Source organism: Pseudophryne corroboree, chromosome 7, assembly GCF_028390025.1.
Source record: "Pseudophryne corroboree isolate aPseCor3 chromosome 7, aPseCor3.hap2, whole genome shotgun sequence".
NCBI classification, from domain to species: Eukaryota; Metazoa; Chordata; class Amphibia; order Anura; family Myobatrachidae; genus Pseudophryne; species Pseudophryne corroboree.
In genome coordinates this window covers 30,321,483-30,346,029 of record NC_086450.1, presented here as the reverse complement: position 1 = coordinate 30,346,029, position 24,547 = coordinate 30,321,483, and the positions used below count along the sequence as shown (strand labels likewise).

Genomic DNA, 24,547 nt, shown 5'->3' with positions numbered 1-24,547 from the left:
CGCATGCATGATAGTGGCTCTTCCCTTTGACCACAGATCTTTTCTGGCTCTTTGCCCCTGACTGATTGGCCACCCCTGATGTAGTATGAGAGCCATGAGGCGCCTGTCAGGCTCTTATGATATCTTTCACTTGGTGGCCTCACTTTAACCTGTAGATGTCAGCAGCTCTTTATTAGTATTTTACATGGTAGGTATAATATCATGCATGCGGTAGAAATAATGGACTGCTACATATGGGAGTATCATAGCTTGGAACCAACTCCCTGTTTTTTGTAAATATTAAATTGAAGTCTTTTTTAACCCTTTGACCTCCAGAAGTTTGGCATGATAAGTAACATGTTTTAAAGCTTACAGTTTTTTGGATGGAACAACTACATGTTTGCTGCTCTTAATGAATTTTTGGGAAAATCTTTGGATACTAAAGCATTTGAAAATATACGGCGTGCCGGTTTCTATGTGAATGGCTACTTGGTGGTGTGCTATACATATGTGGACTATATATATATATATATATATATATATATATATATATTGGTAGATGCTCAATTAGCTTAGTGATATCATTCAGGTGCCCGACAGGGAGGGGTATTTCTGAGCAAGAAAAAAAGGCATTTGGTTTCCCCCAGCACCCTGAATGATAACAGTAACCAGATATAAATCCCAAATAATTGAATTCAGAGATCTTCGTTACACACACATTATATATATATATATATATATATATATATATATATATATATATATATATATATATACACATATTAAGGCCCATGAGTAAGCCAAGGACTCAGCTTGCTGTACTTGTCTTCCATACCACATGTCCGCAGCCCAGCACTGGACAGATGCGTTCTGCGGGTTGATATTCTCATCACAATAACTGCTATATTAATGTCAAACTGACATGGAGTCTTTTATTACATTTAGAAATTGAATGATGTCAATTTAACCTGAAAGCCACTTACTTTTAGACCTAATAAAATAGAATTTGATTTCCAAGCTCTGACATTTCGGAATGAAAAAAAAAAAAAAAACATTTTATTGAGAGTTCAGAACATTCACCATAATCTCATTAACATCTGCTGGATAAGAGTCACTGCACTCGCTACAAAGATGTTTGTAGCAAAAAAAGATTCCTAATGATGATGCATTTGTTTTGAAAACGTCAATCTGCAATCCTGAGATTTACTGAGAGAGGGGTTTATGTAAAAGTCGCCTGAAGGTGGATCTCCTTTTAAAACTGAACCATACCTCCCATTTTTCAAAGATGTTAAAGGGGACAATATTTTCATGTACATGTAAGGATGGCTATTGACCAGTACTAGGCAACAGAACTCGATACCCATTGTTCTCCAGATGATGGGGGTCATTCCGAGTTGATCGCTCGCTAGCAGTTTTTAGCAGCCGTGCAAACGCTATGCCGCCTCCCACTGGGAGTGTATTTTAGTTTAGCAGAAGTGCGAACGAAAGGATCGCAGAGCGGCTACAAAGTTTTTTTTTGTGCAGTTTCAGAGTAGCTCAAAACCTACTCAGCGCCTGCGATCACTTCACACCATTCAGTTCATGATTTGACGTCACAAACACACCCTGCGTTCGCCCAGCCACGCCTGCGTTTTTCCAAACACTCCCTGAAAACGGTCGGTTGACACCCAGAAATGCCCCCTTCATGTCAATCACTCTGCGGAAGCCAGTGCGACTGAAAAGCTTCGCTAGACCCTGTGTGAAACGACATCGTTCGTTGTAATAGTACGTCACGCGTGCGCATTGCGCCGCACACGCATGTGCGGAGGTGCCATTTTTTTGCCTCATCGCTGCACAGCGAACGAATGCAGTTAGCGATCAACTCTGAATGACACCGATGTCCCAATCCCCCAATGCAACCTGACACGCCTCAAATGTTTATAAAAGAATACATGGCAATGCAAACACCAACATCGAGTTTCACCAGACTGAGACGTATAGTAGAGTGAGATGTTTGTTTATTAGGATCGTGGTTTAGTAGTAGATCCCCCTGACTCTGTGGAAAGGGACAACGTCTACCGCACTCCTGTTATCACGGGCAAAATCCCACAAGAAGTTATTGATCAGAATAGGATTAATGTCGTTGCCGATAGTTTGTCTCTTCTCTTGGAAAATACTTTTCAGGTGCTCATAGACCAATTCCACGGCCCAGATCGAGCAGCCACGGATCTCCATCTCCTCGCGATCCCCGCTCCGAAAGAGGAAACCTTAAAGGAAGGAGATGGAATAGCGTAAGTTGAATCAAGAGGGAAGGCTTATGCATGAAGTAAGTCAAACACTTTATACCTGTAGCTCGTTGTAGTTTTCTTGTCTGTGACCAAATCATCATGTGTCAGATATCGCTATGCCATTTAGAAATGATTGCTTTATACACCGGATATTTCCCCGGTACCGTTATTGATATCTAGAAATCTATTATATAATGCCCTTAAATGCTGTCTCCACAGTGGTGTGCTAGATCTGAGTGGAGGCTTCATCTACCCTTTAGGCCCAAATGTGTCAAAGCTTGCAGAGAGAGTTGCATCCAGTCAGCTCCTACTGCTGTGTTACAGACTGTGGGGTCTATTTACTAAGCCTTGGACCTCCTAACTGCCATGTCTCAGGGTGGGTTTGAAAAATGACAGTTAGGAGCTGATTGGTTGATACTTTATCTCCACCCACTTTATACCCATCCAAGGCAGTGCTTAAGTGGTCGTAGAAAGGTGGTGGAACTCAACCCCCACCCTCCCACCCCCCTCCCCGGCGCCCATGCAAGAATGGGGCGTGGTCTAAAATAGAAAGGGCGTGGTTACACAATAGTAATAATGTCCACAGCAGTAGAAACATAGAATTTGACGGCAGATAAGAACCACTTGGCCCATCTAGTCTGCCCCTTTTTTTATTTTATCCTTTAGGCAATCTCAACCCTTTTTTAACCTTAATTCTTTGTAAGGATATTCATATGCCTGTCCCAAGCATGTTTAAATTGCTCTACAGTCTTAGCCTCTACCACCTCTGATGGGAGGCTATTCCACTTATCCACTACCCTTTCTGTGAAGTAATTTTTCCTTAAATTTCCCCTGAACCTCCCCCCCTCCAGTCTCAATGTATGCCCTCGAGTTCTAATACTTCTTTTCCTTTGAAGAATGTTTCCCTCCTGAACTGTGTTAAGACCCTTGATATATGTGAAAGTTTCTATCATGTACCCCCTTTCCCTTCTCTCCTCCATACTATACATGTTAAGATCTTTTAGCCTTTCCGGGTAAGTTTTGTGATGTAGGCCATGCACCATTTTAGTTGCCCTTCTTTGTACACTCTCTAATTTATTTATATCCTTCTGGAGATAGGGTCTCCAGAACTGGACACAGTATTCCAGATGGGGCCGTACCAATGACCTATACAGTGGCATTATCACTTCTTTTTTCCTGCTACTGATTCCTCTCCCTATGCAACCAAGCATCTGACTTGCCTTTCTCATTGCTTTGTTGCATTGCTTTCCTGCCTTCAAGTCACTTGAAATAGTGACTCCTAAATCTCTTTCCTCCTCAGTAGTTTCCATTATAGTACCCTTGATACTATATTTAGCCTTTGGGTTTTTGAGACCCAAGTGCATGATTTTGCATTTTTTAGCATTAAACTGTAGTTGCCACGTTCTTGACCATTTCTCAAGCCTACCTAGGTCATTTATCATTTGTTTTACCCCTCCCGGTGTGTCTACCCTGTTGCATATCTTTGTATCATCTGCAAAAAGGTATATCTTCCCTTCAATACCATCTGCAATGTCGCTGTGATCAGTAGCACCCCCAATACACATAATGCCCACAGTAGTAGCGCCCCATAATATACAATGCCCACAGCAGTAGCACCCCCAATACACATAATGCCCACAGTAGTAGCGCCCCGTAATATACAATGCCCACAGCAGTAGCACCCCGTAATACATATAATGCCTGTGATCAAGCCTTGTGAAACGTACGTCAGGTCGTCTAAAGGGTGAGTCACGTGGTGCGCACACGTGACCCACCGGTCCGTCAGTGGAACAGTAGTGCGGCAGCTGGGAACGGAGGAAGTATCGGCCTGTCGCTGGCCAGAGCGGCCGCAGGAGAACGGGACGCCGCGCGGTGATAGACGGCGGGGATTATCCGCAAGTATAGCCGTCTACATGTGAAACTCTGGGGTGACATTTCCCCCTTTTTCTCCGCACCTTGTCCCGGGAGTGGTAACTATATTTGACAGAGTGGTGGCCAGTGATAAAATACATTTGTAATTTTTACGTGACAATCAAATTTCTTGTTTCCACCGCAAAAGATTAGGACAATAACTGAGGATACAAATTGAGGAGTTATTTTGAAAATAGCTATATGTCTTTTGATAGATGTACTATATCCCTTTTGATACAACATTTCTGACAAGTATCAATATCAGCTACAAACACTGGCAGTAGCAACAAAATTGCATCAGAGAAAACAGCTCATTATGACATGCTCATGAGCCTTTGGGAGCTACCCATTGCCATAATTAACAAATGAGAACAGTGGTTACCCACGCTGGCAGTAGCAGCTACACTGCATTAGAGAGAACAGCTGATTATTATATGACAAACGGGTTTTGTCAGGCACTGTGAAGATATTCATCTATTCATTTATATTTTTTTCCATTTTTTTTTTTATTTATTTTTTTTTCATTTTTTTCCATTTTTAATATTCCTTCATGTGTTGGGGTATTTATGGGAGGAGATTAGGGTGAAGAGAGAAGAAGTACATTATCATGCATTTTGGGTGATATTGACTAGTATTCATATTAATTATAATCTCAATTGACCTTTCTGGAGTGTACCGCATCAGAGACAAATGTGCAGGTTCAAATCTCTGCACTACCTGTTATAAGGCACCAGGGAATACCTGCCTGAGTCCTCTTGCTTGATACCTCCTCTTTCTCTTCTTTCTGGCCAATTTGGATGCACCTACCCTCTCTCATTCCTCGTCCTATACCTGCTGGCAAGACGGGAGAACAGCAGAAGGGAGATCTGCCTATATCTTGGCCACTCTTTATACCTCTATGTGCTCAATATATCATGATCATAAATTAGCGAGATGCACCAGTAGCTGCTGGTAAGACCAGAAGTTTTTGGGTCAGTGACCTCTGTCAAGTAATTAAATTATTTTTTGACATTGATAAAAAACCGAGGTATTGGTGCCTCATACCTCCGACATTTAACCATTTGGTATTGGTCAAAAAAGAACTAAAACTCTGTATGCTGTACACCTCTGTCATGTATTTGAGATCATCTGATAACTTTTGAAAGGAATTGAGGGATTGGTGCCTCATTTTTCCGTTTGGACATGGTTGTAAACAACAACTTTCTGTACTTCAGCATTTTATCAGTTTGCTGCTGAATCAACCATTTGATAGTCATTGACTAAATTATTGAGGCAACCGTGCCCCATACCTCTGTCAGGATTCTTGTTCAAAATTATGGGATATATGTGAAAGAAATCACGACAAGGAGATCAGGAGTGATACGTCCAGGGTTCTTCATAGAAAGGATTTGCTTCTGAGACTTAGGAATACTCGGCTGTGGATAATTAAGGTAAATTAACTTTTGGAGATCCACTATTTAATTGTTAAGACTAAGCAATTTATCAATCAGACAATTGCCTTAATGTCTCTGCCTCAACATCTCCTTTCTTAAATCCAGCAGGCGGATTGCCTGACAGATTGCTGGAATAGAAAGCCCATGCACCTCGTATCTCCATATAAAAACCTCTATGATCCTTTCTTAAGGTAGTTTAATTTTTTTTCCCTCTTTGGGTGATTAACCTATAAACAACTGGGATAGAATACACGGGGCAATTTGGTTATGATACGGGCACCTTGTATTCTCTCATTACTTACGTAGGTGAATCAACATAAACCCTAACTCCTTGTCTCTTTATACAGGTGGTACCATTATTTCTGTCCTATTGATGACATGCCCTGACTTTTTATGTCTTGAAAGAAACCACTACATAGATACTTTCTCCACGTTAACTGGGCCACACGCTGATACACAAGTGACCCAACTCAAAACAATCCCTTTAGTGACCCATGATTCAAAACTACTGCCCTAAGAATTTATACATGGGCACATATATGATAAAGATGATGGTCACACTATCAAAATTTTGATTTATTTTTTTTATACTTATGAGAAGGGAATTACTACACAGACGGACTCAAATAGAATCAACTGTCTTTGACTGAGGTCATCTAGATCAGACCATACACTTTTTTACATATTTTTGCAAGAAGATCACATGTTTATTAGTTCATTCACATGGATGTTATATAAATTATTTTTAAGGCATACCAATAAAATTTGAAATCTTAATATTTATAATAATTCTTCATCAGTATCTTTTTTTCAAAAAATCTTTGTTTCATTACCTCAGACAAGAGTGCTTCCAACCAGGGTTTTTTTCGGTCTTCCTTGTGGTCATTTTTATAATTTGTATCTCTATACCCTTGGGAGCACCACTGACCGTCACAATTTATTGTAACCATTATACCAATAGGCTAGAGGTATACAATTGATCAATTATAGGGAAAGTAATATCCCAACAGTGTCAGTTTATCTGAGGTAAATATAATTTGTTTAATAATTATTTTTCCTGTGCGGCCTATTTCCCCAGTCCCCTTTCCCTTTTGTTTTTGCAATACATATAATGCCCACAGCAGTAGCACCCCGTAATACACATAATGCCCACAGCAGTAGGGCCCCTTATACAATGCCCACAGCAGTAGTGCTCCTTATGCAATGCCCCCTGTACTGGTCGTGCCCACAGTGGTAGTGCCCCTTATATAGAGCCCATAGTAGTGGTGCCCCTTATGCAATGCCCCCAGTAGTAGTGCCCCTTATGTCCCCAGGAGTGATGCCCCTTATGAAGTGCCCCCTTTACAATGCCCTCATTAGTAGTGCCCCCATTAGTAATGCCCTTAATGGTAATGCCCCTGTGTAGTATTGCCCCTGTAGTTATGCCCCCACTAGTAATGTGCGTCTGTAGTTATGCCCTCAGTAGTAATGCGCCCTTGTAGATTGGCCCCATGTAGTTTGCCCCAAGTAGTAATGCCCCCAGTAGCTTGCCCCCTTGTAGTTAGCCCCTGTAGTTTAGCCCCCAGTAAAAAACAAAACAAAACCAAAAACCATACTTACCAATCCCCGCTCCTGCTGTGATCCTCCTGGCGTCCGCTTCACTCCGCTCCCCAGCACTATGAGATAGCGCGCACTGAGCCGTGAGCTCCTGCCGCCGGCTGTGCAGGGAGAGCCGGGCGCCGCTGATAACACGATCACAGCGGGCACCCGGCATCTCCCTGTGCGGCGCCGGCACACATCGGGAACTGACGGAACGCAGTTCCGCCCCGTTTCGGCTCACTTTAACCCCTGATCCAAGGTATAGTAAATAGACCCCTGTGTTTGAATAATGACAGGAGCGGTTTGGTTGGTACTTTATCATTCCCCAAGGTTTGATAAACCTGAACCTAAGTACCCCCCCCCCCCCCGATGCAAACCCCCGAGTAAAGTGGGCGGTCCGGGCAGGCGATGACGCGATTCTTGTTGAATCGCATCATTATAGCCACGCCCCCTGCTGTATAATGCCGGTAATAGCGGCATTACACAGCGGGGGGGGGCATGGCTTACATGATGCGTCCAGCAGCCACGCCCCCGTTCTGCCTCTGGCCCGCCCCCCTCAGCACGTCACCACACTGCCCGCCTGCCCTGCTGAGCCGACCGGCTGCTCTCTCCCAAAAGTCGGTAAGTATGGGAAGAGGGGAGGGAGAGATGGGAAAGGAGGAGGAGAGGGATGGGAAGACGTAAAGGGGGAGAGATGTTAAAGGAGGAGGGGACCCCTATTGTTTTACTGTCTTGGGATACCTACTGCATATATAAATGTGTATGTAATTTATTTATTATTTATTAACAGTTTCTTATATAGCGCAGCAAATTCCGTTGCGCTTTACAATTTGAAATAATAACAAAATGGGTGATAACAGTCATAGAGGTAGGAAGGCCCTGCTCGCAAGCTTACACTCTATAGATTACCTCTTATTAACAAAACCATCCTTCTACCACTTTCAGTGAATGAGACAGTGTTTTCTGGGTAAGGTTTCTGGGTGATATTACCCATACGAACAGCTATACAGATAATTTCTACTGAATTAACAGAATATTCATTAGCAACTATACTAATGTCCTTATCACTGTATAAAACAGTCTACTGAAATCCAAAAGCTATTAAGGTGGAAAAATAACATTATTGAGTAAAACGTGACTTTTTACAAGACTACGTTTAATGCCCTACCCGTGGCCCTCATTCCGAGTTGATCGCTCGCTAGCTGCTTTTAGCAGCAGTGCAAACGCTAGACCACCGCCCTCTGGGAGTGTATCTTAGCTTAACAGAAGTGCGACCGAAAGGATCGCAGAACTGTTTCAAAAAAAGATTGTGCATTTTCTGAGCAGCTCGAGACTTACTCCTAGCTAGCGATCACTTCGAACTGTTCAGTTCCTGTTTTGACGTCACAAACACGCCCTGCGTTCGGCCAGCCACTCCCCCGTTTCTCCAGGCACGTCTGCGTTTTTATCCGACACGCCTGTGTTTTTACATACACTCCCCGAAAACGCTCAGTTGCCGCCCAGAAACACTCACTTCCTGTTAATCACTCACCGATCAGCAGTGCGACTGAAAAGCGTCGCTAGACTTGTGTGAAACTGCATAGTTTTGTGTGAAAGTACTACGTGCGTGCGCAGTGCGCACCATATGCATGCGCAGAAGTGCCGCTTTTTCAACTAATCGCCGAGCTGCGAACGAAAGCAGCTAGCGATCAACTCGGAATGAGGGTCCATGTTCAAACATTTTAACAAATAAGCATCTTCCCATGCAGTATCATCACTTGGGCACTAGGTGGCACTGTTTAGCACATGAGCATTGCTTCTCCTAAGCAAGTAACAGACTCTAAACAGCAAATTTCTCTATAAACCGCACAAACCTTCTTCCAGCTTTCTGAGTAACTCTTCTGAGTATCTGATGACTCCGAAATGGACCAGGGCCTGAGGAACACGATAGTCAGCCAACATGGTTATTTTATGGATGTCGTAGAAACAGCCGTCAGTCTTTCCGTCCAGTACAGCCCAGATATCTCCTACCAGGATCTGAGCCCGCTTGTAAAAGGCCACCTTCTGACCCTGGGCACAACAAAGCATAGGTTAGGTGTATTAATAGGCGCAGCTCATAAACATACATCGCACAGTTATTTACAATCTGGTCTATAATGAGACAACCTGAGAGCTGGAGGGGGCTGCACCAAAATAAAGGGAACAAATTTAAAAGATGCCAATGTTTGGTGCAAATGTTTTTGTTAGTAACTACGATGTGGTAGGTCATAAAATGCTTATGTACAATAGGGGCCTGATGTGTGTGCGTGTAGACAAGTTCAAAGGTAAAAGTAGGGGGGGTTCCAGTTGCCCATAAACCCACAGCCTGACCAGCCGCCACTACATGCATTGACAGCAAATTTTACCTACGAAGTCTGCTCTGTGTGTGTGTGTGTGTGTGTGTGTGTGTGTGTGTATATATATATATATATATATATATATATATATACATATATAGATATATATAGATATATACATATATAGATATATCGTCGCACCGGAGAGAGAATCTGGCACCTGGCTTACCATGATCATTGGGCCTGCATATGTCTGTCGTACTTTATTACATAACCTGCACTTTGGGGCAGACTATAGCCTGCTACATGATAATTATGCATTCTTCATGGGCTGGCAACATTTGCTCTAAAATCACACATTTGGAAGCACCCCTCCAGAAATCCTGCATTAGCCCCTGAAGTTGCATGTTTCATATTGATGTACTGTATATCTCACCAACATATAAATGTTATTGCAGATACAGATAATGCAGATGGGTGGTATACAAAGCAGAAGATGCAAAAGGTTTGGTGATATTTATGCTTAGAAAAAGGGGGGGGGGGGGTGGCAGAGCAGAGGGATCCCTAACTTTGCCAGAGCCACTCGGACCTGTAGATTCAACCCTGGCAGTGGTGCCTCTCTTCTGAATAAACAGCTCCTCTCTGGTGACTGGTGTATACAGCAGATGCCCTTTCTGGATAAACAGCTCCTTTCTCTTACGTCCTAGATGCTGGGGTCCACATTAGTACCATGGGGTATAGACTGATCCATTAGGAGCCACTGGCACTTTAAGAGTTTGAGAATGTGGGCTGGCTCCTCCCTCTATGCCCCTCCTACCAGTCTCAGTTTAGAAAATGTGCCCAGAGGAGCCGGTCACAGCTAGGGGAGCTCTACAGTTTTATTTTTTTCTAGAGTTCATTTAGGCACAGGGAGGCTGCTGGCAACAGCTTCCCTGCTTCGTGGGACTAAGGGGGGGAGTAGTATCCGCCCTGAGGGGTCTGAGCCACTATCTCCGCTGACAGGACACTGAGCTCCTGAGGGTGCTGATCGATAGCCGCTCCAGGCGAACGCTCACTCCCGCAGCATGCCGCCAACCCCTTACAGAGCCAGATGACTTCAGTGGCAAGTGAGTCACCGGCCCCCCAGGCAAGCGGGGAGCCGGTGTGAAAATGGCGGCAACAGGGTAAGGAGCGCAGTACTAACTGCGCTCCGGGGCTCAGCAGTACATAGAGCGGCGCTGTGAGGGGTGCCCTGAGCCAGCGCCTATACCTTACACTGGTCAGCAAGCCTGCCAGGGTCCCCGGATCGCTGCCAGCAGAATTCCTCAGGCCAGTATAATATAATGAAGAGCGGGAAGCAGCGCCATGTTCGGGGGCGGAGCTTCTCAGAGCGGACCCGGGAACGTTCAGCGCCATTTTCCTGCCTGCAGTTCCTGTACAACAGACGCTGACCGGGAGAGCTGTCCCTCCAAGCAACTCCAGCTATCCTGTGCGGTACCAGGGGGTTGTAGAAGGGAGGGGGCTGTGTAAAGTCTGTGTAATCTATTAAGTCACACAGATAGCGCTGGTAGTTTTAGTAATTCTACCTCAGAAAACGCTGTGCGTGGGTTGGCTCCAATCTCTGTGTCTCTCTGTGGCATGCTTGGGGGAAAACTGTGTCTGACATTTCTGTGTGTGTGTGTGTGTGTGTGTGTGTGTGTGTGTGTGTGTGTGTGTGTGTGTGTGTGTCTACGGACTCTGGGGCAGATGTATCAACCTGGAGAAGGCATAAGGAAGTGATAAACCAGTGATATGTGCAATGTGATAAAGGCGCCAGCCAATCAGCTCTCAGCTCCAATATGTAAATTAACAGGAGCTGATTGGCTGGTGCCTTTATCACCTTGCATATATCACTGGTTTATCACTTCCTTATGCCTTCTCCAGGCTAATACATCTGCCCCTCTGTGTCATATGCAGCAGAAGATGTTTCCTCTCAGGAGGGATCCATTCCATGTACACAGGATAGTAATGCTTTATCTCAGATCCCTATTGTTGAGCCTGAGTGGTTAACTTCTATCAAAGGAATGATCTCTCAGATCTCTACTAGGGTAGCTCATACTGGGACTGAAACTCAGGTGTTGTAGAAATCTATGGCAGTTTGGTCAGGCTCTGTTCCTATTCCTGCCAAATCCCCTAGCATGTTCCCACAGAAACGTGCACGTACCCAATTATGCAAGATGACACGGATACCGACTCTGACACAGCAGACGGTGATGGGGATGTGCTGAGGGGGGTACAGCTCATGACTGAAGCCATTAGAGATGTGTTAAATATTACTGACTCAACACCTGAGCAGGTTGAGGAGACTTACTTCACTGACAATTAGAAACCCTCGCTAACCTTCCCCAAAGAATTAAACGCTATATTTGAAAAATTCTGGATCCCAAAAAGGGTTCTGGTTGCTTTTCCAGTTCCTGAGGAAGATAGGAAAAAATGGGAAAACCCACCTATTGTTGACGCATCTGTTTCCAGACTGTCTAAAAAGGTGGTTTTACCTGTCCCTGGATCTACCGTGTTAAAAGAACCGGCTGATCGTAAGATTGACACTATGATCAAATCCATTTACACTGCTTCAGGAGTGGCGTTAAGACCCGCTATTGCCTGTGCATGGATTTCGTTAGCCATAGTAAAGTGGTCAGGCACATTACTAGAGGATTTGGATACAATGGATAGAAGTGACATTGAATTGTTTTTACGTAACATCCAGGATTCTGCGGGGTTCATGGTGGGATCCATGAAGGACCTGGGTACGCTGACTGCACGGATGTCTTCCATGTCGGTCTCAGCCCGCAGGGGACTCTGGCTACGCCAATGGTCTGCAGGTGAAGTGTGGAGAACCTACCCTAAACAGGTCAGGCTCTATTTGGGCAAGCGTTGGATGCGTGGATTTCCACGGCAACCGTGGGTAAGTCACCTTTCCTTCCCTCTGCTACACCTTCTACGAAGAAACCCTTTTCTTCAGCTGTGCCGCAGTCCTTTCGGACCGCTAAGGCAAAAAAGTCCAAGCCTCCTACCACTTTCTTTAGAGGTGGTCGTGCAAAATCCAGAAAGCCTGCACCCGCAGGCTCCCAGGACCAGAGACCTGCTTTTGGTTCCTCAAAATCCTCAGCATGACGGTGGACCGCAAAGCCTGGAGGACGGGCTAGTGGGTGCGAGACTCAGACGTTTCAGACACGTCTAGATGTCGTCGGGCCTGGATCCCTGGGTACAGGATATTGTGTCCCAGGGGTACAGACTGGAGTTTCAAGAATTCCCGCCTCACCGATTCTTCAAATCAGGCTTGCCAGCTTTGCTGACAGACAGGGCTATCCTACAGGAAGCCATCCTAAAATTGGAAAAGTCACAGGTCATTGTCCCAGTATCACCTCATATGCAAAACAAGGGTTATTATTCAAACCTTTTCATGGTACCGAAACCGGATTGTTCGGTCAGACCAATTTTGAACTTGAAATCGTTGAACCCTTACCTGAGGGTGTTCAAATTCAAATTGGAGTCTCTCAGAGCAGTGATTTTAGGTCTGGAGGAGGGAAAGTTTCTGGTATCCCTGTATATCAAGGATGCGTACCTGCACATTCTGATTTGGCTGCCGCACCAGGCTTATCTAAGATTTGCACTGTTAGACAGTCACTATCAATTTCAGGCACTGCCATTCGAACTCTCCGCAGCACCGAGGGTGTTCACCAAGGTGATGGCAGAGATGATGGTTCTCCTCCGCAGAAAGGGGGTGAACATAATACCATATCTGGATGATCTGCTGATAAAGGCATCGTCCAGGGAGAAGTTGTTGCAGTCCATTGTTCTCACGACTCATCTGCTCAGGGAGCACGGTTGGATCCTGAACCTTCCAATGTCACATTTGAAGCCGACAAGGAAACTGTCTTTTCTGGGAATGATCCTCGACATGGAAGTGCAGAGGGTGTTTCTCCCAGAGGAGAAAGCGTTGGTGATTCAAACAATGGTCCGGGACGTCCTGAAGCCAGCCTGGGTATCTGATCATCAGTGCATTCGTCTTCTGGGGAAGATGGTGGCCTCTTACAGGGCTTTACAGTACAGAAGGTTTCATGCTCGGTCCTTCCAACTGGATCTCATGGACAAGTGGTCGGGATCTCATCTACACATGCACCAGAGAATACGTCTGTCGCCGAAAGCCAGGATTTCACTCCTCTGGTGGCTGCAACTACCTCACCTTCTGGAGGGCTGCAGGTTCGGGATTCAGGACTGGATCCTTCTAACCATGGATGCAAGTCTCCGGGGCTGGGGCACAGTCACTCAGGGGGAAACCTTCCAAGGAAGGTCGTCAGGTCTGGAATCCAGCCTCCCAATAAACATTCTGGAACTAAAAGCCATCTACAACGGTCTTCTCCAAGCGGCCCATCTTCTGCAAGATCGAGCCATTCAAGTGCAGTCGGACAATGTAACAACGGTGGCCTACATAAACTGACAGGGCAGAATGAAGAGCAGAGCTGCAATGTCAGAGGTAACAAGAATCATCCTCTGGGCAGAAAAACACGCATTGGCGCTGTCGGCAATCTTCATTCCGGGAGCAGACAACTGGGAAGCGGACCTCCTCAGCAGACACGATCTCCATCCAGGAGAATGGGGACTCCATCCAAAGGTGTTCACAGTGGTGACAGATCATTGGGGTGTACCTCAAATAGACATGATGGCATCTCGTCTCAATAAGAAGCTTTGGATTTATTGTTCCAGGTCAAGGAACCCGCAAGCCATGGCAGTGGACGCCCTGGTGACTCCGTGGGTGTTCCATTCAGTATACGTGTTTCCTCCACTTCCACTCATTCCAAGAGTTCTAAAACTCATAAAGAGAACAAGAGTTCAGACAATCCTCATTGCTCCAGACTGGCCAAGGAGGGCTTGGTACGCGGATCTTCTGGATCTACTGCTGGAAGAGCCGAGGCCTCTTCCTCTTTGGGAGGACCTGCTGCAGCAGGGTCCTTTCGCTTATCAAGACTTACTGCGGCTATGTTTGACGGCATGGAGGTTGAACGCCAGATATTAGCTCGGAAGGGCATTCCGAACAAGGTTATTCCTACCCTGATACAGGCTAGGAAATGAGTAACGTCTAAACATTACCATCGTATTTTATTTGGAAAAAATATGTATCTTAGTGTGAGCCCAAGAAGTTTCCTACGGTGGAGTTTCAACTGGGACGTTTTTCCTCTTCCTGCAAGCAGGTGTGGATATGGGCCTGAGGTTGGGATCCATTAAAAGTCCAGATTTCGGCCCTATCCATTTTCTTACAGAAACAATTGGATTCCCTCCCTGAGGTTCAGACTTTTCTGAAAGGGGTTCTGCACATCCAGCCTCCTTTTGTGCCACCTACGGCGCCCTGGGATCTTAACGTGGTGTTACAGTTCCTCCAATCGGATTGGTTTGAACCTCTACAGGAGGTTGAGGTCAAGTTTCTCACGTGGAAGGCTGTCAGTTTGTTGGCCTTAGCTTCTGCTAGACGTGTGTCGGAGTTGGGGGCTTTGTCCTGTAAGAGCCCCTACTTGATCTTCCATGAAGATAGGGCTGAGCTCCGGACACGTCAGCAGTTCCTTCCGAAGGTTGTGTCGGCATTTCTTATCAACCAACCTATTGTGGTGCCAGTTGCTACTGACTCCTCAAAAGTCCCTGGATGTTGTAAGGGCTCTGAAAATCTATGTGAAGAGGACTGCTCGTCACAGAAAATCCGACTCTCTGTTTGTCCTGTATGATCCCAAGAAACTTGGGTGTCCTGCTTCTAAGCAGACGATCTCTCGCTGGATCAGGTTCACTATCCAGCATGCATATTCTACGGCAGGATTGCCATGTCCTACATCTGTTAAGGCCCACTCTACTCGTAAGGTGGGTTCTTCCTGGTCAACTGCCCGGGGTGTCTCGGCTTTACAGCTTTGCCAAGCGGCTACTTGGTCTGGGTCGAACACGTTTGCAAAGTTCTACAAGTTCAATACTTTGGCCTCTGAGGACCTGAAGTTTGGTCAGTCAGTTCTGCAGGAGCCTCCGCGCTCTCCCTCCCATTCTGGGAGCTTTGGTACATTCCCATGGTACTAATGTGGACCCCAGCATCCTCTAGGACACAGGTTCTCAAACTCAGTCCTCAGGACCCCACACAGTGCATGTTTTGCAGGTCTCCTCACAGAATCACAAGTGAAATAATTAACACCACCTGTGGACCTTTTAAAATGTGCCAGTGAATAATGAATACACCTGTGCACTTGCTGTGTTACCTGCAAAACATGCACTGTGTGGGGTCCTGAGGACCGAGTTTGAGAACCACTGCTCTAGGACGTAAGAGAAAATAGGATTTTAATTATCTACCGGTAAATCCTTTTCTCGTAGACCATAGAAGATGCTGGGTGCCCGCCCAGCGCTTCGTGATCCTGCAGTGGTTACTTAGTTCAGTAGTGCTTAGTTCTTGGTTAAGTACTGTTTTGTTACTTGGTAAGTAACATTGTCAGCTGTTGCTGATTTTTCAAGCTAGTTAGCTTGGTTTGCCTTGTATGTGTGAGCTGGTGTGAATCTCGCCACTATCTGTGTAATATCCTTCTCTTGAAGTTGTCTGTCTCCTCGGGCACAGTTTCTAGACTGATACTGGTAGGAGGGGCATAGAGGGAGGAGCCAGCCCACACTCTCAAACTCTTAAAGTGCCAGTGGCTTCTAGTGGATCCGTCTATACCCCATGGTACTAATGTGGACCCCAGCATCCTCTACGGACTACGAGAAAAGGATTTACTGGTAGGTAATTAAAATCCTATTTTCTGGTGACTAGTGTATACAGCAGATGCCCCTTCCGAATAAACATCCCATTGCTGGTGACTAGTGTATACAGCAGTTGCCCCTTCCGAATAAACATCCCATTGCTGGTGACTAGTGTATACAGCAGATGCCCCTTCTGGATAAACAGCCGCTTTCTGGTGACTAGTGTATACAGCAGATGCCCCTTCTGGATAAACAGCCGCTTTCTGGTGACTAGTGTATACAGCAGATGCCCCTTCCGACTAAACATCCCATTGCTGGTGACTAGTGTATACAGCAAATGCCCCTTCCGGATAAACATCCCATTGCGGGTGACTAGTGTATACAGCAGAACAACCCCTTTCTGGTGTCTAGTGTATACAGTAGATGCCCCTTCTGGATAAACAGCCCCTTTCTGGTGACTAATGTATACAGTAGATGCCCCTTCTGGATAAACGGCTCCTTTCTGGTGACTAGTGTATACAGCAGATGCCCCCTTCTGGACAAACAGCTCCTTTCTGGTTACTAGTGTATACAGCAGATGCCCCTTCTGGATAAACAGGCGCTTTTTGGTGACCAGTGTATACAGCAGATGCCCCTTCTGGATAAACAGCCGCTTTCTGGTGACTAGTGTATACAGCAGATGCCCCTGCTGGATAAACAGCCGCTTTCTGGTGACTAGTGTATACAGCAGATGCCCCTTCCGAATAAACATCCCATTGCTACTGACTAGTGTATACAGCGGCGCCCCCTTCTGGATAAACAGCCCCTTTCTGGTTACTAGTGTATACAGCAGATGCCCCTTCTGGGCAAACAGCCCCTTTCTTGTGACTAGTGTATACAGCAGATGCCCCTTTCCGAATAAACATCCCATTGCTGGTGACTAGTGTATACAGTAGATGCCCCTTCTGGATAAACAGCCCCTTTCTGGTGACTAGTGTATACAGCAGATGTCCTTTCTGGACAAACAGCTCCTTTCTGGTGACTAGTGTATACAGCAGATGCCCCTTCTGGATAAACCGCTCCTTCCTCGTGACTAGTGTATACAGCAGATGCCACTTCCGAATAAACATCCCATTGCTGGTGACTAGTGTATACAGCGGCGCCCCCCTCTGGATAAACAGCCCCTTTCTGGTGACTAGTGTGTTCAGCAGATGCCCCTTCTGGATAAACAGCTTCTTTCTGGTCACTAGTGTATACAGCAGTGCCACAATCTGGATAAACAGCCCCTTTCTGGCGACTAGTAATATATATATACAGCAGCGCCCCTTTCCGTGACTAGTGTATACAGCAGATGCCCGGATAAAGAGACTATTGCTGGAGACCAGTGTATACAGCAGAACCCCCTTATAGTGGCTAGGCTACACAGCTGGCTAGTATTATTTATTAAAAAATTCTAATTGACACAGCTCCAACCTGGAAGACCCCTTCATCCCTATAGGAAGGGAAATTCTCCACCACCAGCTGCATCAGCTTCACTGCACTTTTCTTGCTCATCTTCACGCAGTTCAGGAACGAGCCTCCAAATTTCTTCATCAGAATCTCTCCGGTCTGATGCAGGATCTCCAGGCGGGTATCAATCATTGTGATGGGAACATCGGTGTCGGAGCGGAAGATATGCTGGAGCTGGTCCAGGGTTACGTTGGAATAATAAAACGATGTAGTTATGGGAATGCCTAAAGGAAAAACATATGTTGACTGTTAATATGTCTTCCTGGGTCTTCTGCCCCAGGACAAGTCTGAGCGTTATGGATGATAACTAGTGTTATCTAAGCTACTGGTTTTGGAACATTGATTTGAATATTTTCCCGAATTCCTGGAATCTGTTGCAGTGAGGATACATTTCTATGGCTCTACACACTACCTATTAGAACAGCTTTCCCTGCACTGACCAGGCTGCAGGTGGATGTTCCATATTACACTCTAAAATCCCAGTAATTGGGACAATTATATACAGGCCAGCCATATACATTTCCAGAGAACTATTAGAACTTGATTAAGTTGAATGTTTGGTCTCCCCATCCCTCCTTTATTCCACTGTAGCTGCTCTCAACAAAGTCACCTGGCGCCCACCAGCCACCAGATTTAAGAGTCACTCCACTTTGCTGCCTTTGACATTTTCAACCATTGTCTTCTCCTTCACACTTTCCAATACTTTGGCCTCCACGACTTCATCCTACTGTATCAGGGTTTATCTCACCAACTGCTCCATTTCATTTTACCTCTGATTCCAACGCCCCCTCTCTTCCTCTACCTTTAGGGTTGCCCCAGGTCTGTTTTTGAACCCCCCCCCCACACACCCCCACACACACACACACACACACACACCTGCCCCCTTTTGTGTCACCCTGGATTCCACACTCTCCCTCACTTCTTAATAATAATACTTCTTACATTGAGGTCATGTCTCAATCTTGCCACCACCACCTCCAGGACATCTCCAGGATCTGGCCTTTCTTCACACTCCGTTCCATCACCACCACTGGTTCCTTGAAGCTACAGTGAGTTGCCATACCCCTATCCCCGCTATTTGTCCTACACAGTCTGATGTTTTAGTAATGGTTTTACCTATGCTATGTACTTTATGCTATCATGCCTACCTGTTGTGTATTGTATTCATGCTTATATAAGCCTTCATTTTACAATGTGCAGACCCTTTGTGGTGCCTTATAAATGATGATGATGATGATGATGCTAAGAAAAATTATGAATGCCCTTACGGGTTAAGTATGATTTACCGACGGACGCAATACCGACGATCATAATCCTGACAGCCACTGACAGTCAAAATACAGACATTCAATTTGCCGACATGTTCAAAATGCTGACATAGTCGGAATACCGACATTTGATATGCCGACATGCCAAAATACCAACATGATTTTGTCTGGGTTTTCCCCAATGTTGACATAGGTCGACATAGTAACATAGTATCTAAGGTTGAAAAAAAGACAATTGTCCATCGAATTCAACCTATTTGTGGTCTCCTATACACAATTATTTTGTATAAAATTTTGACTGAAGTTGATGACTGCCGTTACGTTTTACCCCTCTTTTTTATAATAACCATAGTGCGTGACTATGCCCCGTAACCCTGGATATCCTTATCCATTAGGAATTTATCTAACCCATTCTTAAAGGTGTTGACTGACTCGGCCATTACAACTCCCTCAGGCAGGGAATTCCAAACACGTATCGTCCTTACCGTAAAAAAAGCCTTTACGCCGTATTGTGCGGAATCTCTTCTCCTCTAACCTGAGCGAGTGTCCACGAGTTCTCTGTGTTGATCTAACCAAAAACAGGTCCTGCGCAAGATCTGTATATTGTCCCCTTATATATTTGTAAATGTTGATCATGTCCCCTCTTAATCTCCTCTTTTCCAGTGTAAACATGCCTAGTCTTGCAAGCCTTTCCTCGTATTCCAGCGTCTCCATACCCTTAATAGTTTGGTCGCCCGCCTCTGAACCTTTTCTAGCTCCAGGATATCCTTTTTGTAGTAAGGTGCCCAGAATTGTACACAGTATTCAAGGTGTGGCCTCACAAGTGATTTATATAACTGGAGTATAATACTCTCGTCCCTAGCATCAATTCCCAGTTTTATGCATGCTAATATCTTATTAGCCTTCTTTGCTGCAGTCCTACTTTGGGTACTACGGCTTAGTTTGCTTTCTATGAGGACACCTAAGTCCTTTTCCAGTACAGAATCCCCTAATTTTACCCCATTTAGTAGGTAGGTGTTATTTTTGTTCTTGTTACCGCAGTGCATTACCTTACACTTGTCTGTATTGAAGCACATTCTCCATTTCGCTGCCCGAGCTTCTAATTTAAATAAGTCGTTCTGAAGCGACTCAGCATCCCCCTCCGCATTTATAACTTTACACAATTTGGTATCATCTGCAAAAATTTACACCATGCTCTCTAGACCTTCTGTTAGGTCGTTAATGAAAATATTGAACAATAGCGGTCCTAATACTGAGCCTTGCGGCACACCACTTAGCACTTCAGTCCAATTTGAAAAAGATCCATTAACCACAACGCGCTGCTCCCTATTATCTAACCAGTTTTTGACCCAAGTGCATATTGTGCTTCCTAGCCCTGTTTCTTGTAGCTTGTAGATAAGTCTCATGTGTGCTACAGTGTCGAATGCTTTGGCAAAATCTAAAAAGATTACATCCACCTCTTTACCCTGATTTAGGTTTGCGCTTACTGTTTCATAAAAGCCAAGTAAGTTGGTTTGACAGGATCTGTCCTTCATAAACCCATGTTGATTCCTTTTAATGACCTTATTGACTTCAAGGAACTTCTGAATACTATCTCTTAGAATACCTTCCAATACTTTCCCTACTATAGATGTAAGACTAACTGGTCTATAATTACCTGGTTCAGCTTTACTTCCCTTTTTGAATATAGGCACTACTTCCACTATACGCCAGTCTTTGGGAACCATACCTGATTTTACTGAATCCTTAAAGATCAAAAATAGCGGTTTTGCAAGTTCAGAGTGAAGCTCCATTAGAACCCTTGGGTGAATACCATCGGGACCTGATGACTTATTAATCTTTAAATGTTTTAATTGGTCACAGACTACTTCCTCGCTTAAATAAGTACCTATCAGTGGGATATTCTCATTATTGAGATTATGTGTTAGTCCCTAAATTGGGTCCTCTCTAGTAAATACTGTTGAAAAAAACTCATTTAGTGTGTCCGCTATGTCATTATCGTTTTTGCTTAAGACTCCCAACTTGTCTTTTAAAGGGCCTATACTCTCCTTCTTTAATCTCTTGCTATTAATGTATTTAAATATTTTTTGGGGATTTGCTTTGCTTTCCTTTGCTACTAGTTTTTCAGTTTCTACTTTAGCCACTCTTATTTCCTTTTTGCATATTTTGTTACATTCCTTATAGTGCTGAAATGACTCTGCTTCCCTGTCAGATTTGTATTTTTTAAATGCTCGCCTTTTCTTGCCCATAAGTTCCTTTATCTTTTTGTTAAGCCACATCAGTTTATGATTTTTATTCCTTTTTTTGCTGCTCGTAGGAATAAATTTGAGAGTATTTTTAGCTAGCAGGAATTTTAGTACCTCCCATTTCTCCGTAGTATTTTTTCATAAAAACAAACCTTCCCATTCAATATCCCTGAAAAATACCCTCATCTTTTCAAAATTCACTTTGCTAAAGTTTAGAGTCCTAGTTGAGCCAGTATAGGGCTGTGTATGAAAACTGATATTGAATGTGACCATATTGTGGTCGCTGTTTCCTATGGGTTCCCCTACTATAATACCTGATACCAAATCCCCATTGTTTGTTAATACCAGGTCTAAGATTGCATTGTACCTAGTTGGTTCCTCAATTAGTTGGACTAAGTAGTTATCATTAAGTGTGTTTAAAAACATATTTCCCCTAGCAGTATCACATGAATCGTTTTTCCAGTTTATCTCTGGATAGTTAAAATCTCCCATCACTACTATGTTTCCTACTCCTGCTGCTCTTTCAATTTGCTTTAGTAACAATTCCTCATCAGATATGTTGATACCAGGCGGCCTATAGCATACACCCAATACTAACTTTTTTATTCCTTTTTCCCCGGATGCAATTTCTACCCATAATGTCTCGACAGTTTCTACAGTCCCCTCCTGAATATCTTCCCGTATATCAGGTTTTAAAAACGGCTTTACGTAAAGACACACCCCTCCACCCTTTTTATTTAGTCTGTCTCTCCTAAACAGTGTATAGCCCTCTAGATTGACTGTCCAATCATGAGATTCATCCCACCAAGTTTCAGTAATGCCTATAATATCATACTGTTTGCTTGCTGCAAGTATTTCTAGTTCGCCCTTTTTACCAGTAATGCTTCTAGCGTTTACATACATACAACTAAGATATTTTCCCTTGCGTTAGGGACATCTTTCACCGGGTGGTAGTCATGTGACCGCTGGTCGGCTGACCGACAGTCACATGACCTCCTCCGTGAGCCCGACGGCTCACTATCCCGATGGTCGGCATGCCGACCAACAGGGACTATTTCCACTCGTGGGTGTCCACGACACCTATAGAGTGGGAATAGAACCCGTGGCGACCGCAGGTCGCCACCGAGCCCGCAGCGTGGCGAGCCCGCAAGGGGCTTGCTGCACTCGCCCCTCCCCGCCGGGATCCCGGCGTCGGTATGCTGCCGGGATCCCGGCGTCGGTAAGGTGACCGGCGGTCAGGAGACCGCCGGTCACCCGTACTACACCCCTTTCACCTTATGTAGCAATGATGACCTGTAATCGTCATTGGTTAGTGCTTTGGTAACCTCTCTTTTAGTACCCATGTTAGTAACCTTACCGCCTGCTCTTACCCTCCCCCCAACTTCTCCCCCATTTCGTTTACTACCGCCATCCCCACTATTCTCACTGCATGACCCGTAGTTTCTAGCTAAACCCTCCCCTCAGGCTCCTAGTTTAAAATCTCCTCCAAACTTCTAACCATCCTACCCCCCAGCACCGCTGCCCCCTCCTCAATCAGGTGCAATCCATCACGACAAAAGAGTTGGCGCCTGACTGAGAAGTCCGCCCAGTGTTCCAGGAACACAAACCACTCTTTCCCCACTCTTTCACCACCAATCCCTAAGCCACACATTTACCTCCCTAATCTCCCTCTGCCTCCCTGGACTAGCGCGTGGCACGGGTAATATTTCGGAGAATATTACCTTAGATGTCCTTGCCTTAAGTTTCTTTCCTAAGTCCCTTAGACACCGTCTAAGTGTACCGCGTCCCCTCGCATGGCTCGCTATTCCCCCTCCAGGTCCACTGGGATGGCAAAGTATGAACAAGTCTGTTTTGGGGCAAAAATTCCTTGAAAACGCATGTCGGCTTTTTGCCATGTCGGTATTCAGACTTTGTCGGCATTTTGAACACGTCTGCATAATGAATGTCGGTGTTTTGAACGTGTCGGTGTTTTGACTGTCGGTCAATGGCTGGTATTGTCTCTGTGTTCCCAGCAGACTGGTAAGTGGATACTGGAGACTTAAGCTGACAATTATCTGGTCAAACGGGTGTGGTATGGAAGGTAGACAGTAACTAGGTCGACAGTGTCTAGGTCGACCACTATTGGTCGACAGGGTCTTTAGGTCGACAGGGTCTAGGTCAACAGGCCAAAAGGTCGCCATGAGTTTTTTATGTTTTTTTGGTGTCGTTTTATTCATAGTGACCGGGAACCCCAATTAGTGCACTGTGTCCCCTCGCATGGCTTGCTTCGTTCGCCACAGATTACCATTCCAATCGTAGTCCTCGTGGATCGTTAAGTATGAAAAGGTCAAAAAAAGTAAAGAAACTGTGAAAAACTCACATTGACCTGTCGACCTAGAACATGTCGACCTAGATACCCTGTCGACCTAGTTACTGTCGATCAATAGTGGTCGACCTAGATAGTGTCGACCTAGTTACTGTCGACCTAGAGACCGGATCCCGTCTAAATATCCAACTAGTTGACTGGTTGGAATGAAAATCTGGTAACATATGGGAGCAAATGTCAATCAACCATTTGCTCCCAAATGCCGGAAAAAGGACAAAACCGATTGTTCAGACAAATTGGTTAAAACAAATGGATTGGCATTTGCTCCCATATATTGCCAGATTTTCTTTCCAACCAGCCAGCTACTGCCGTTGGCTGGTCGGACAGATGACCTTACAGTGTACGGCTAGCTTTAATCTTGTCTTACACAGTGCGTACATCAAAGTGTGGTGTGAACGGAAGCGAAACCTTTGTAGTTAAATCCGGTTATTGTGCAATCAATATGGGCTTGAAGTATCCCTTGGTTAGTCACACAGCTGGAATGTTTAGCTCTGGAACAAATACTTTTCCTGCCAATGAAACCTCGGTTCAGCCCAGGTCAGCGTGTAATTCCGGTGAAACAATAACTTGTGACACGAGACCTAAGCATTTAGCTTGTCAGCAGCGTATTACCCTCTGACTTCTACCTCCACATGTATCACCAATCGGGTGGGGGTAAATTTGCCTTGAGCACATGACATGGGGCTGTAGGCGGATTGATTCACTAATACGGATATATGCAGCTGTAGCGGAGGTAGTGGTAGAGAACTGTCTGATTTGAGGGGATCCGGTCATAACTTTGACCGCCACCAGATTGGCATCCTCAAACTGTCGTCAGGTTTGCAATGTTGACATCTGAAATGATGGCAATTGATAATGTCGATAGTTCCAGGATGCCGACGGCATGTTCCAATTGAGCGGCCGTGCAGGGTGCCACCCTTAATGTGCGCTGCCATATTGGAGCCTGGTCCTGTGTGCGCCTCCAGCAGTGTCCGCCC

At 45.1% G+C, this 24,547-nt stretch overlaps 1 protein-coding gene across 1 annotated transcript in view; it reads right to left on the bottom strand.

Annotated features, from left to right (window-relative positions):
• Nucleotides 1-1,959: 1,959 nt before the first annotated feature.
• Nucleotides 1,960-24,547, bottom strand: part of LOC134944282 (queuosine 5'-phosphate N-glycosylase/hydrolase-like) — a 28,093-nt gene continuing 5,505 nt past the window's right edge. Inside the window, exons 3-5 of the mRNA XM_063932860.1 lie at nucleotides 17,656-17,915; nucleotides 9,022-9,217; nucleotides 1,960-2,225 (exon numbers count right to left, since the gene is read on the bottom strand). Of these exons, the coding sequence (XP_063788930.1) occupies nucleotides 1,993-2,225; nucleotides 9,022-9,217; nucleotides 17,656-17,915 (689 nt within the window). The 3' untranslated portion in view covers nucleotides 1,960-1,992. The remainder of the gene's footprint in view (nucleotides 2,226-9,021; nucleotides 9,218-17,655; nucleotides 17,916-24,547) is intronic.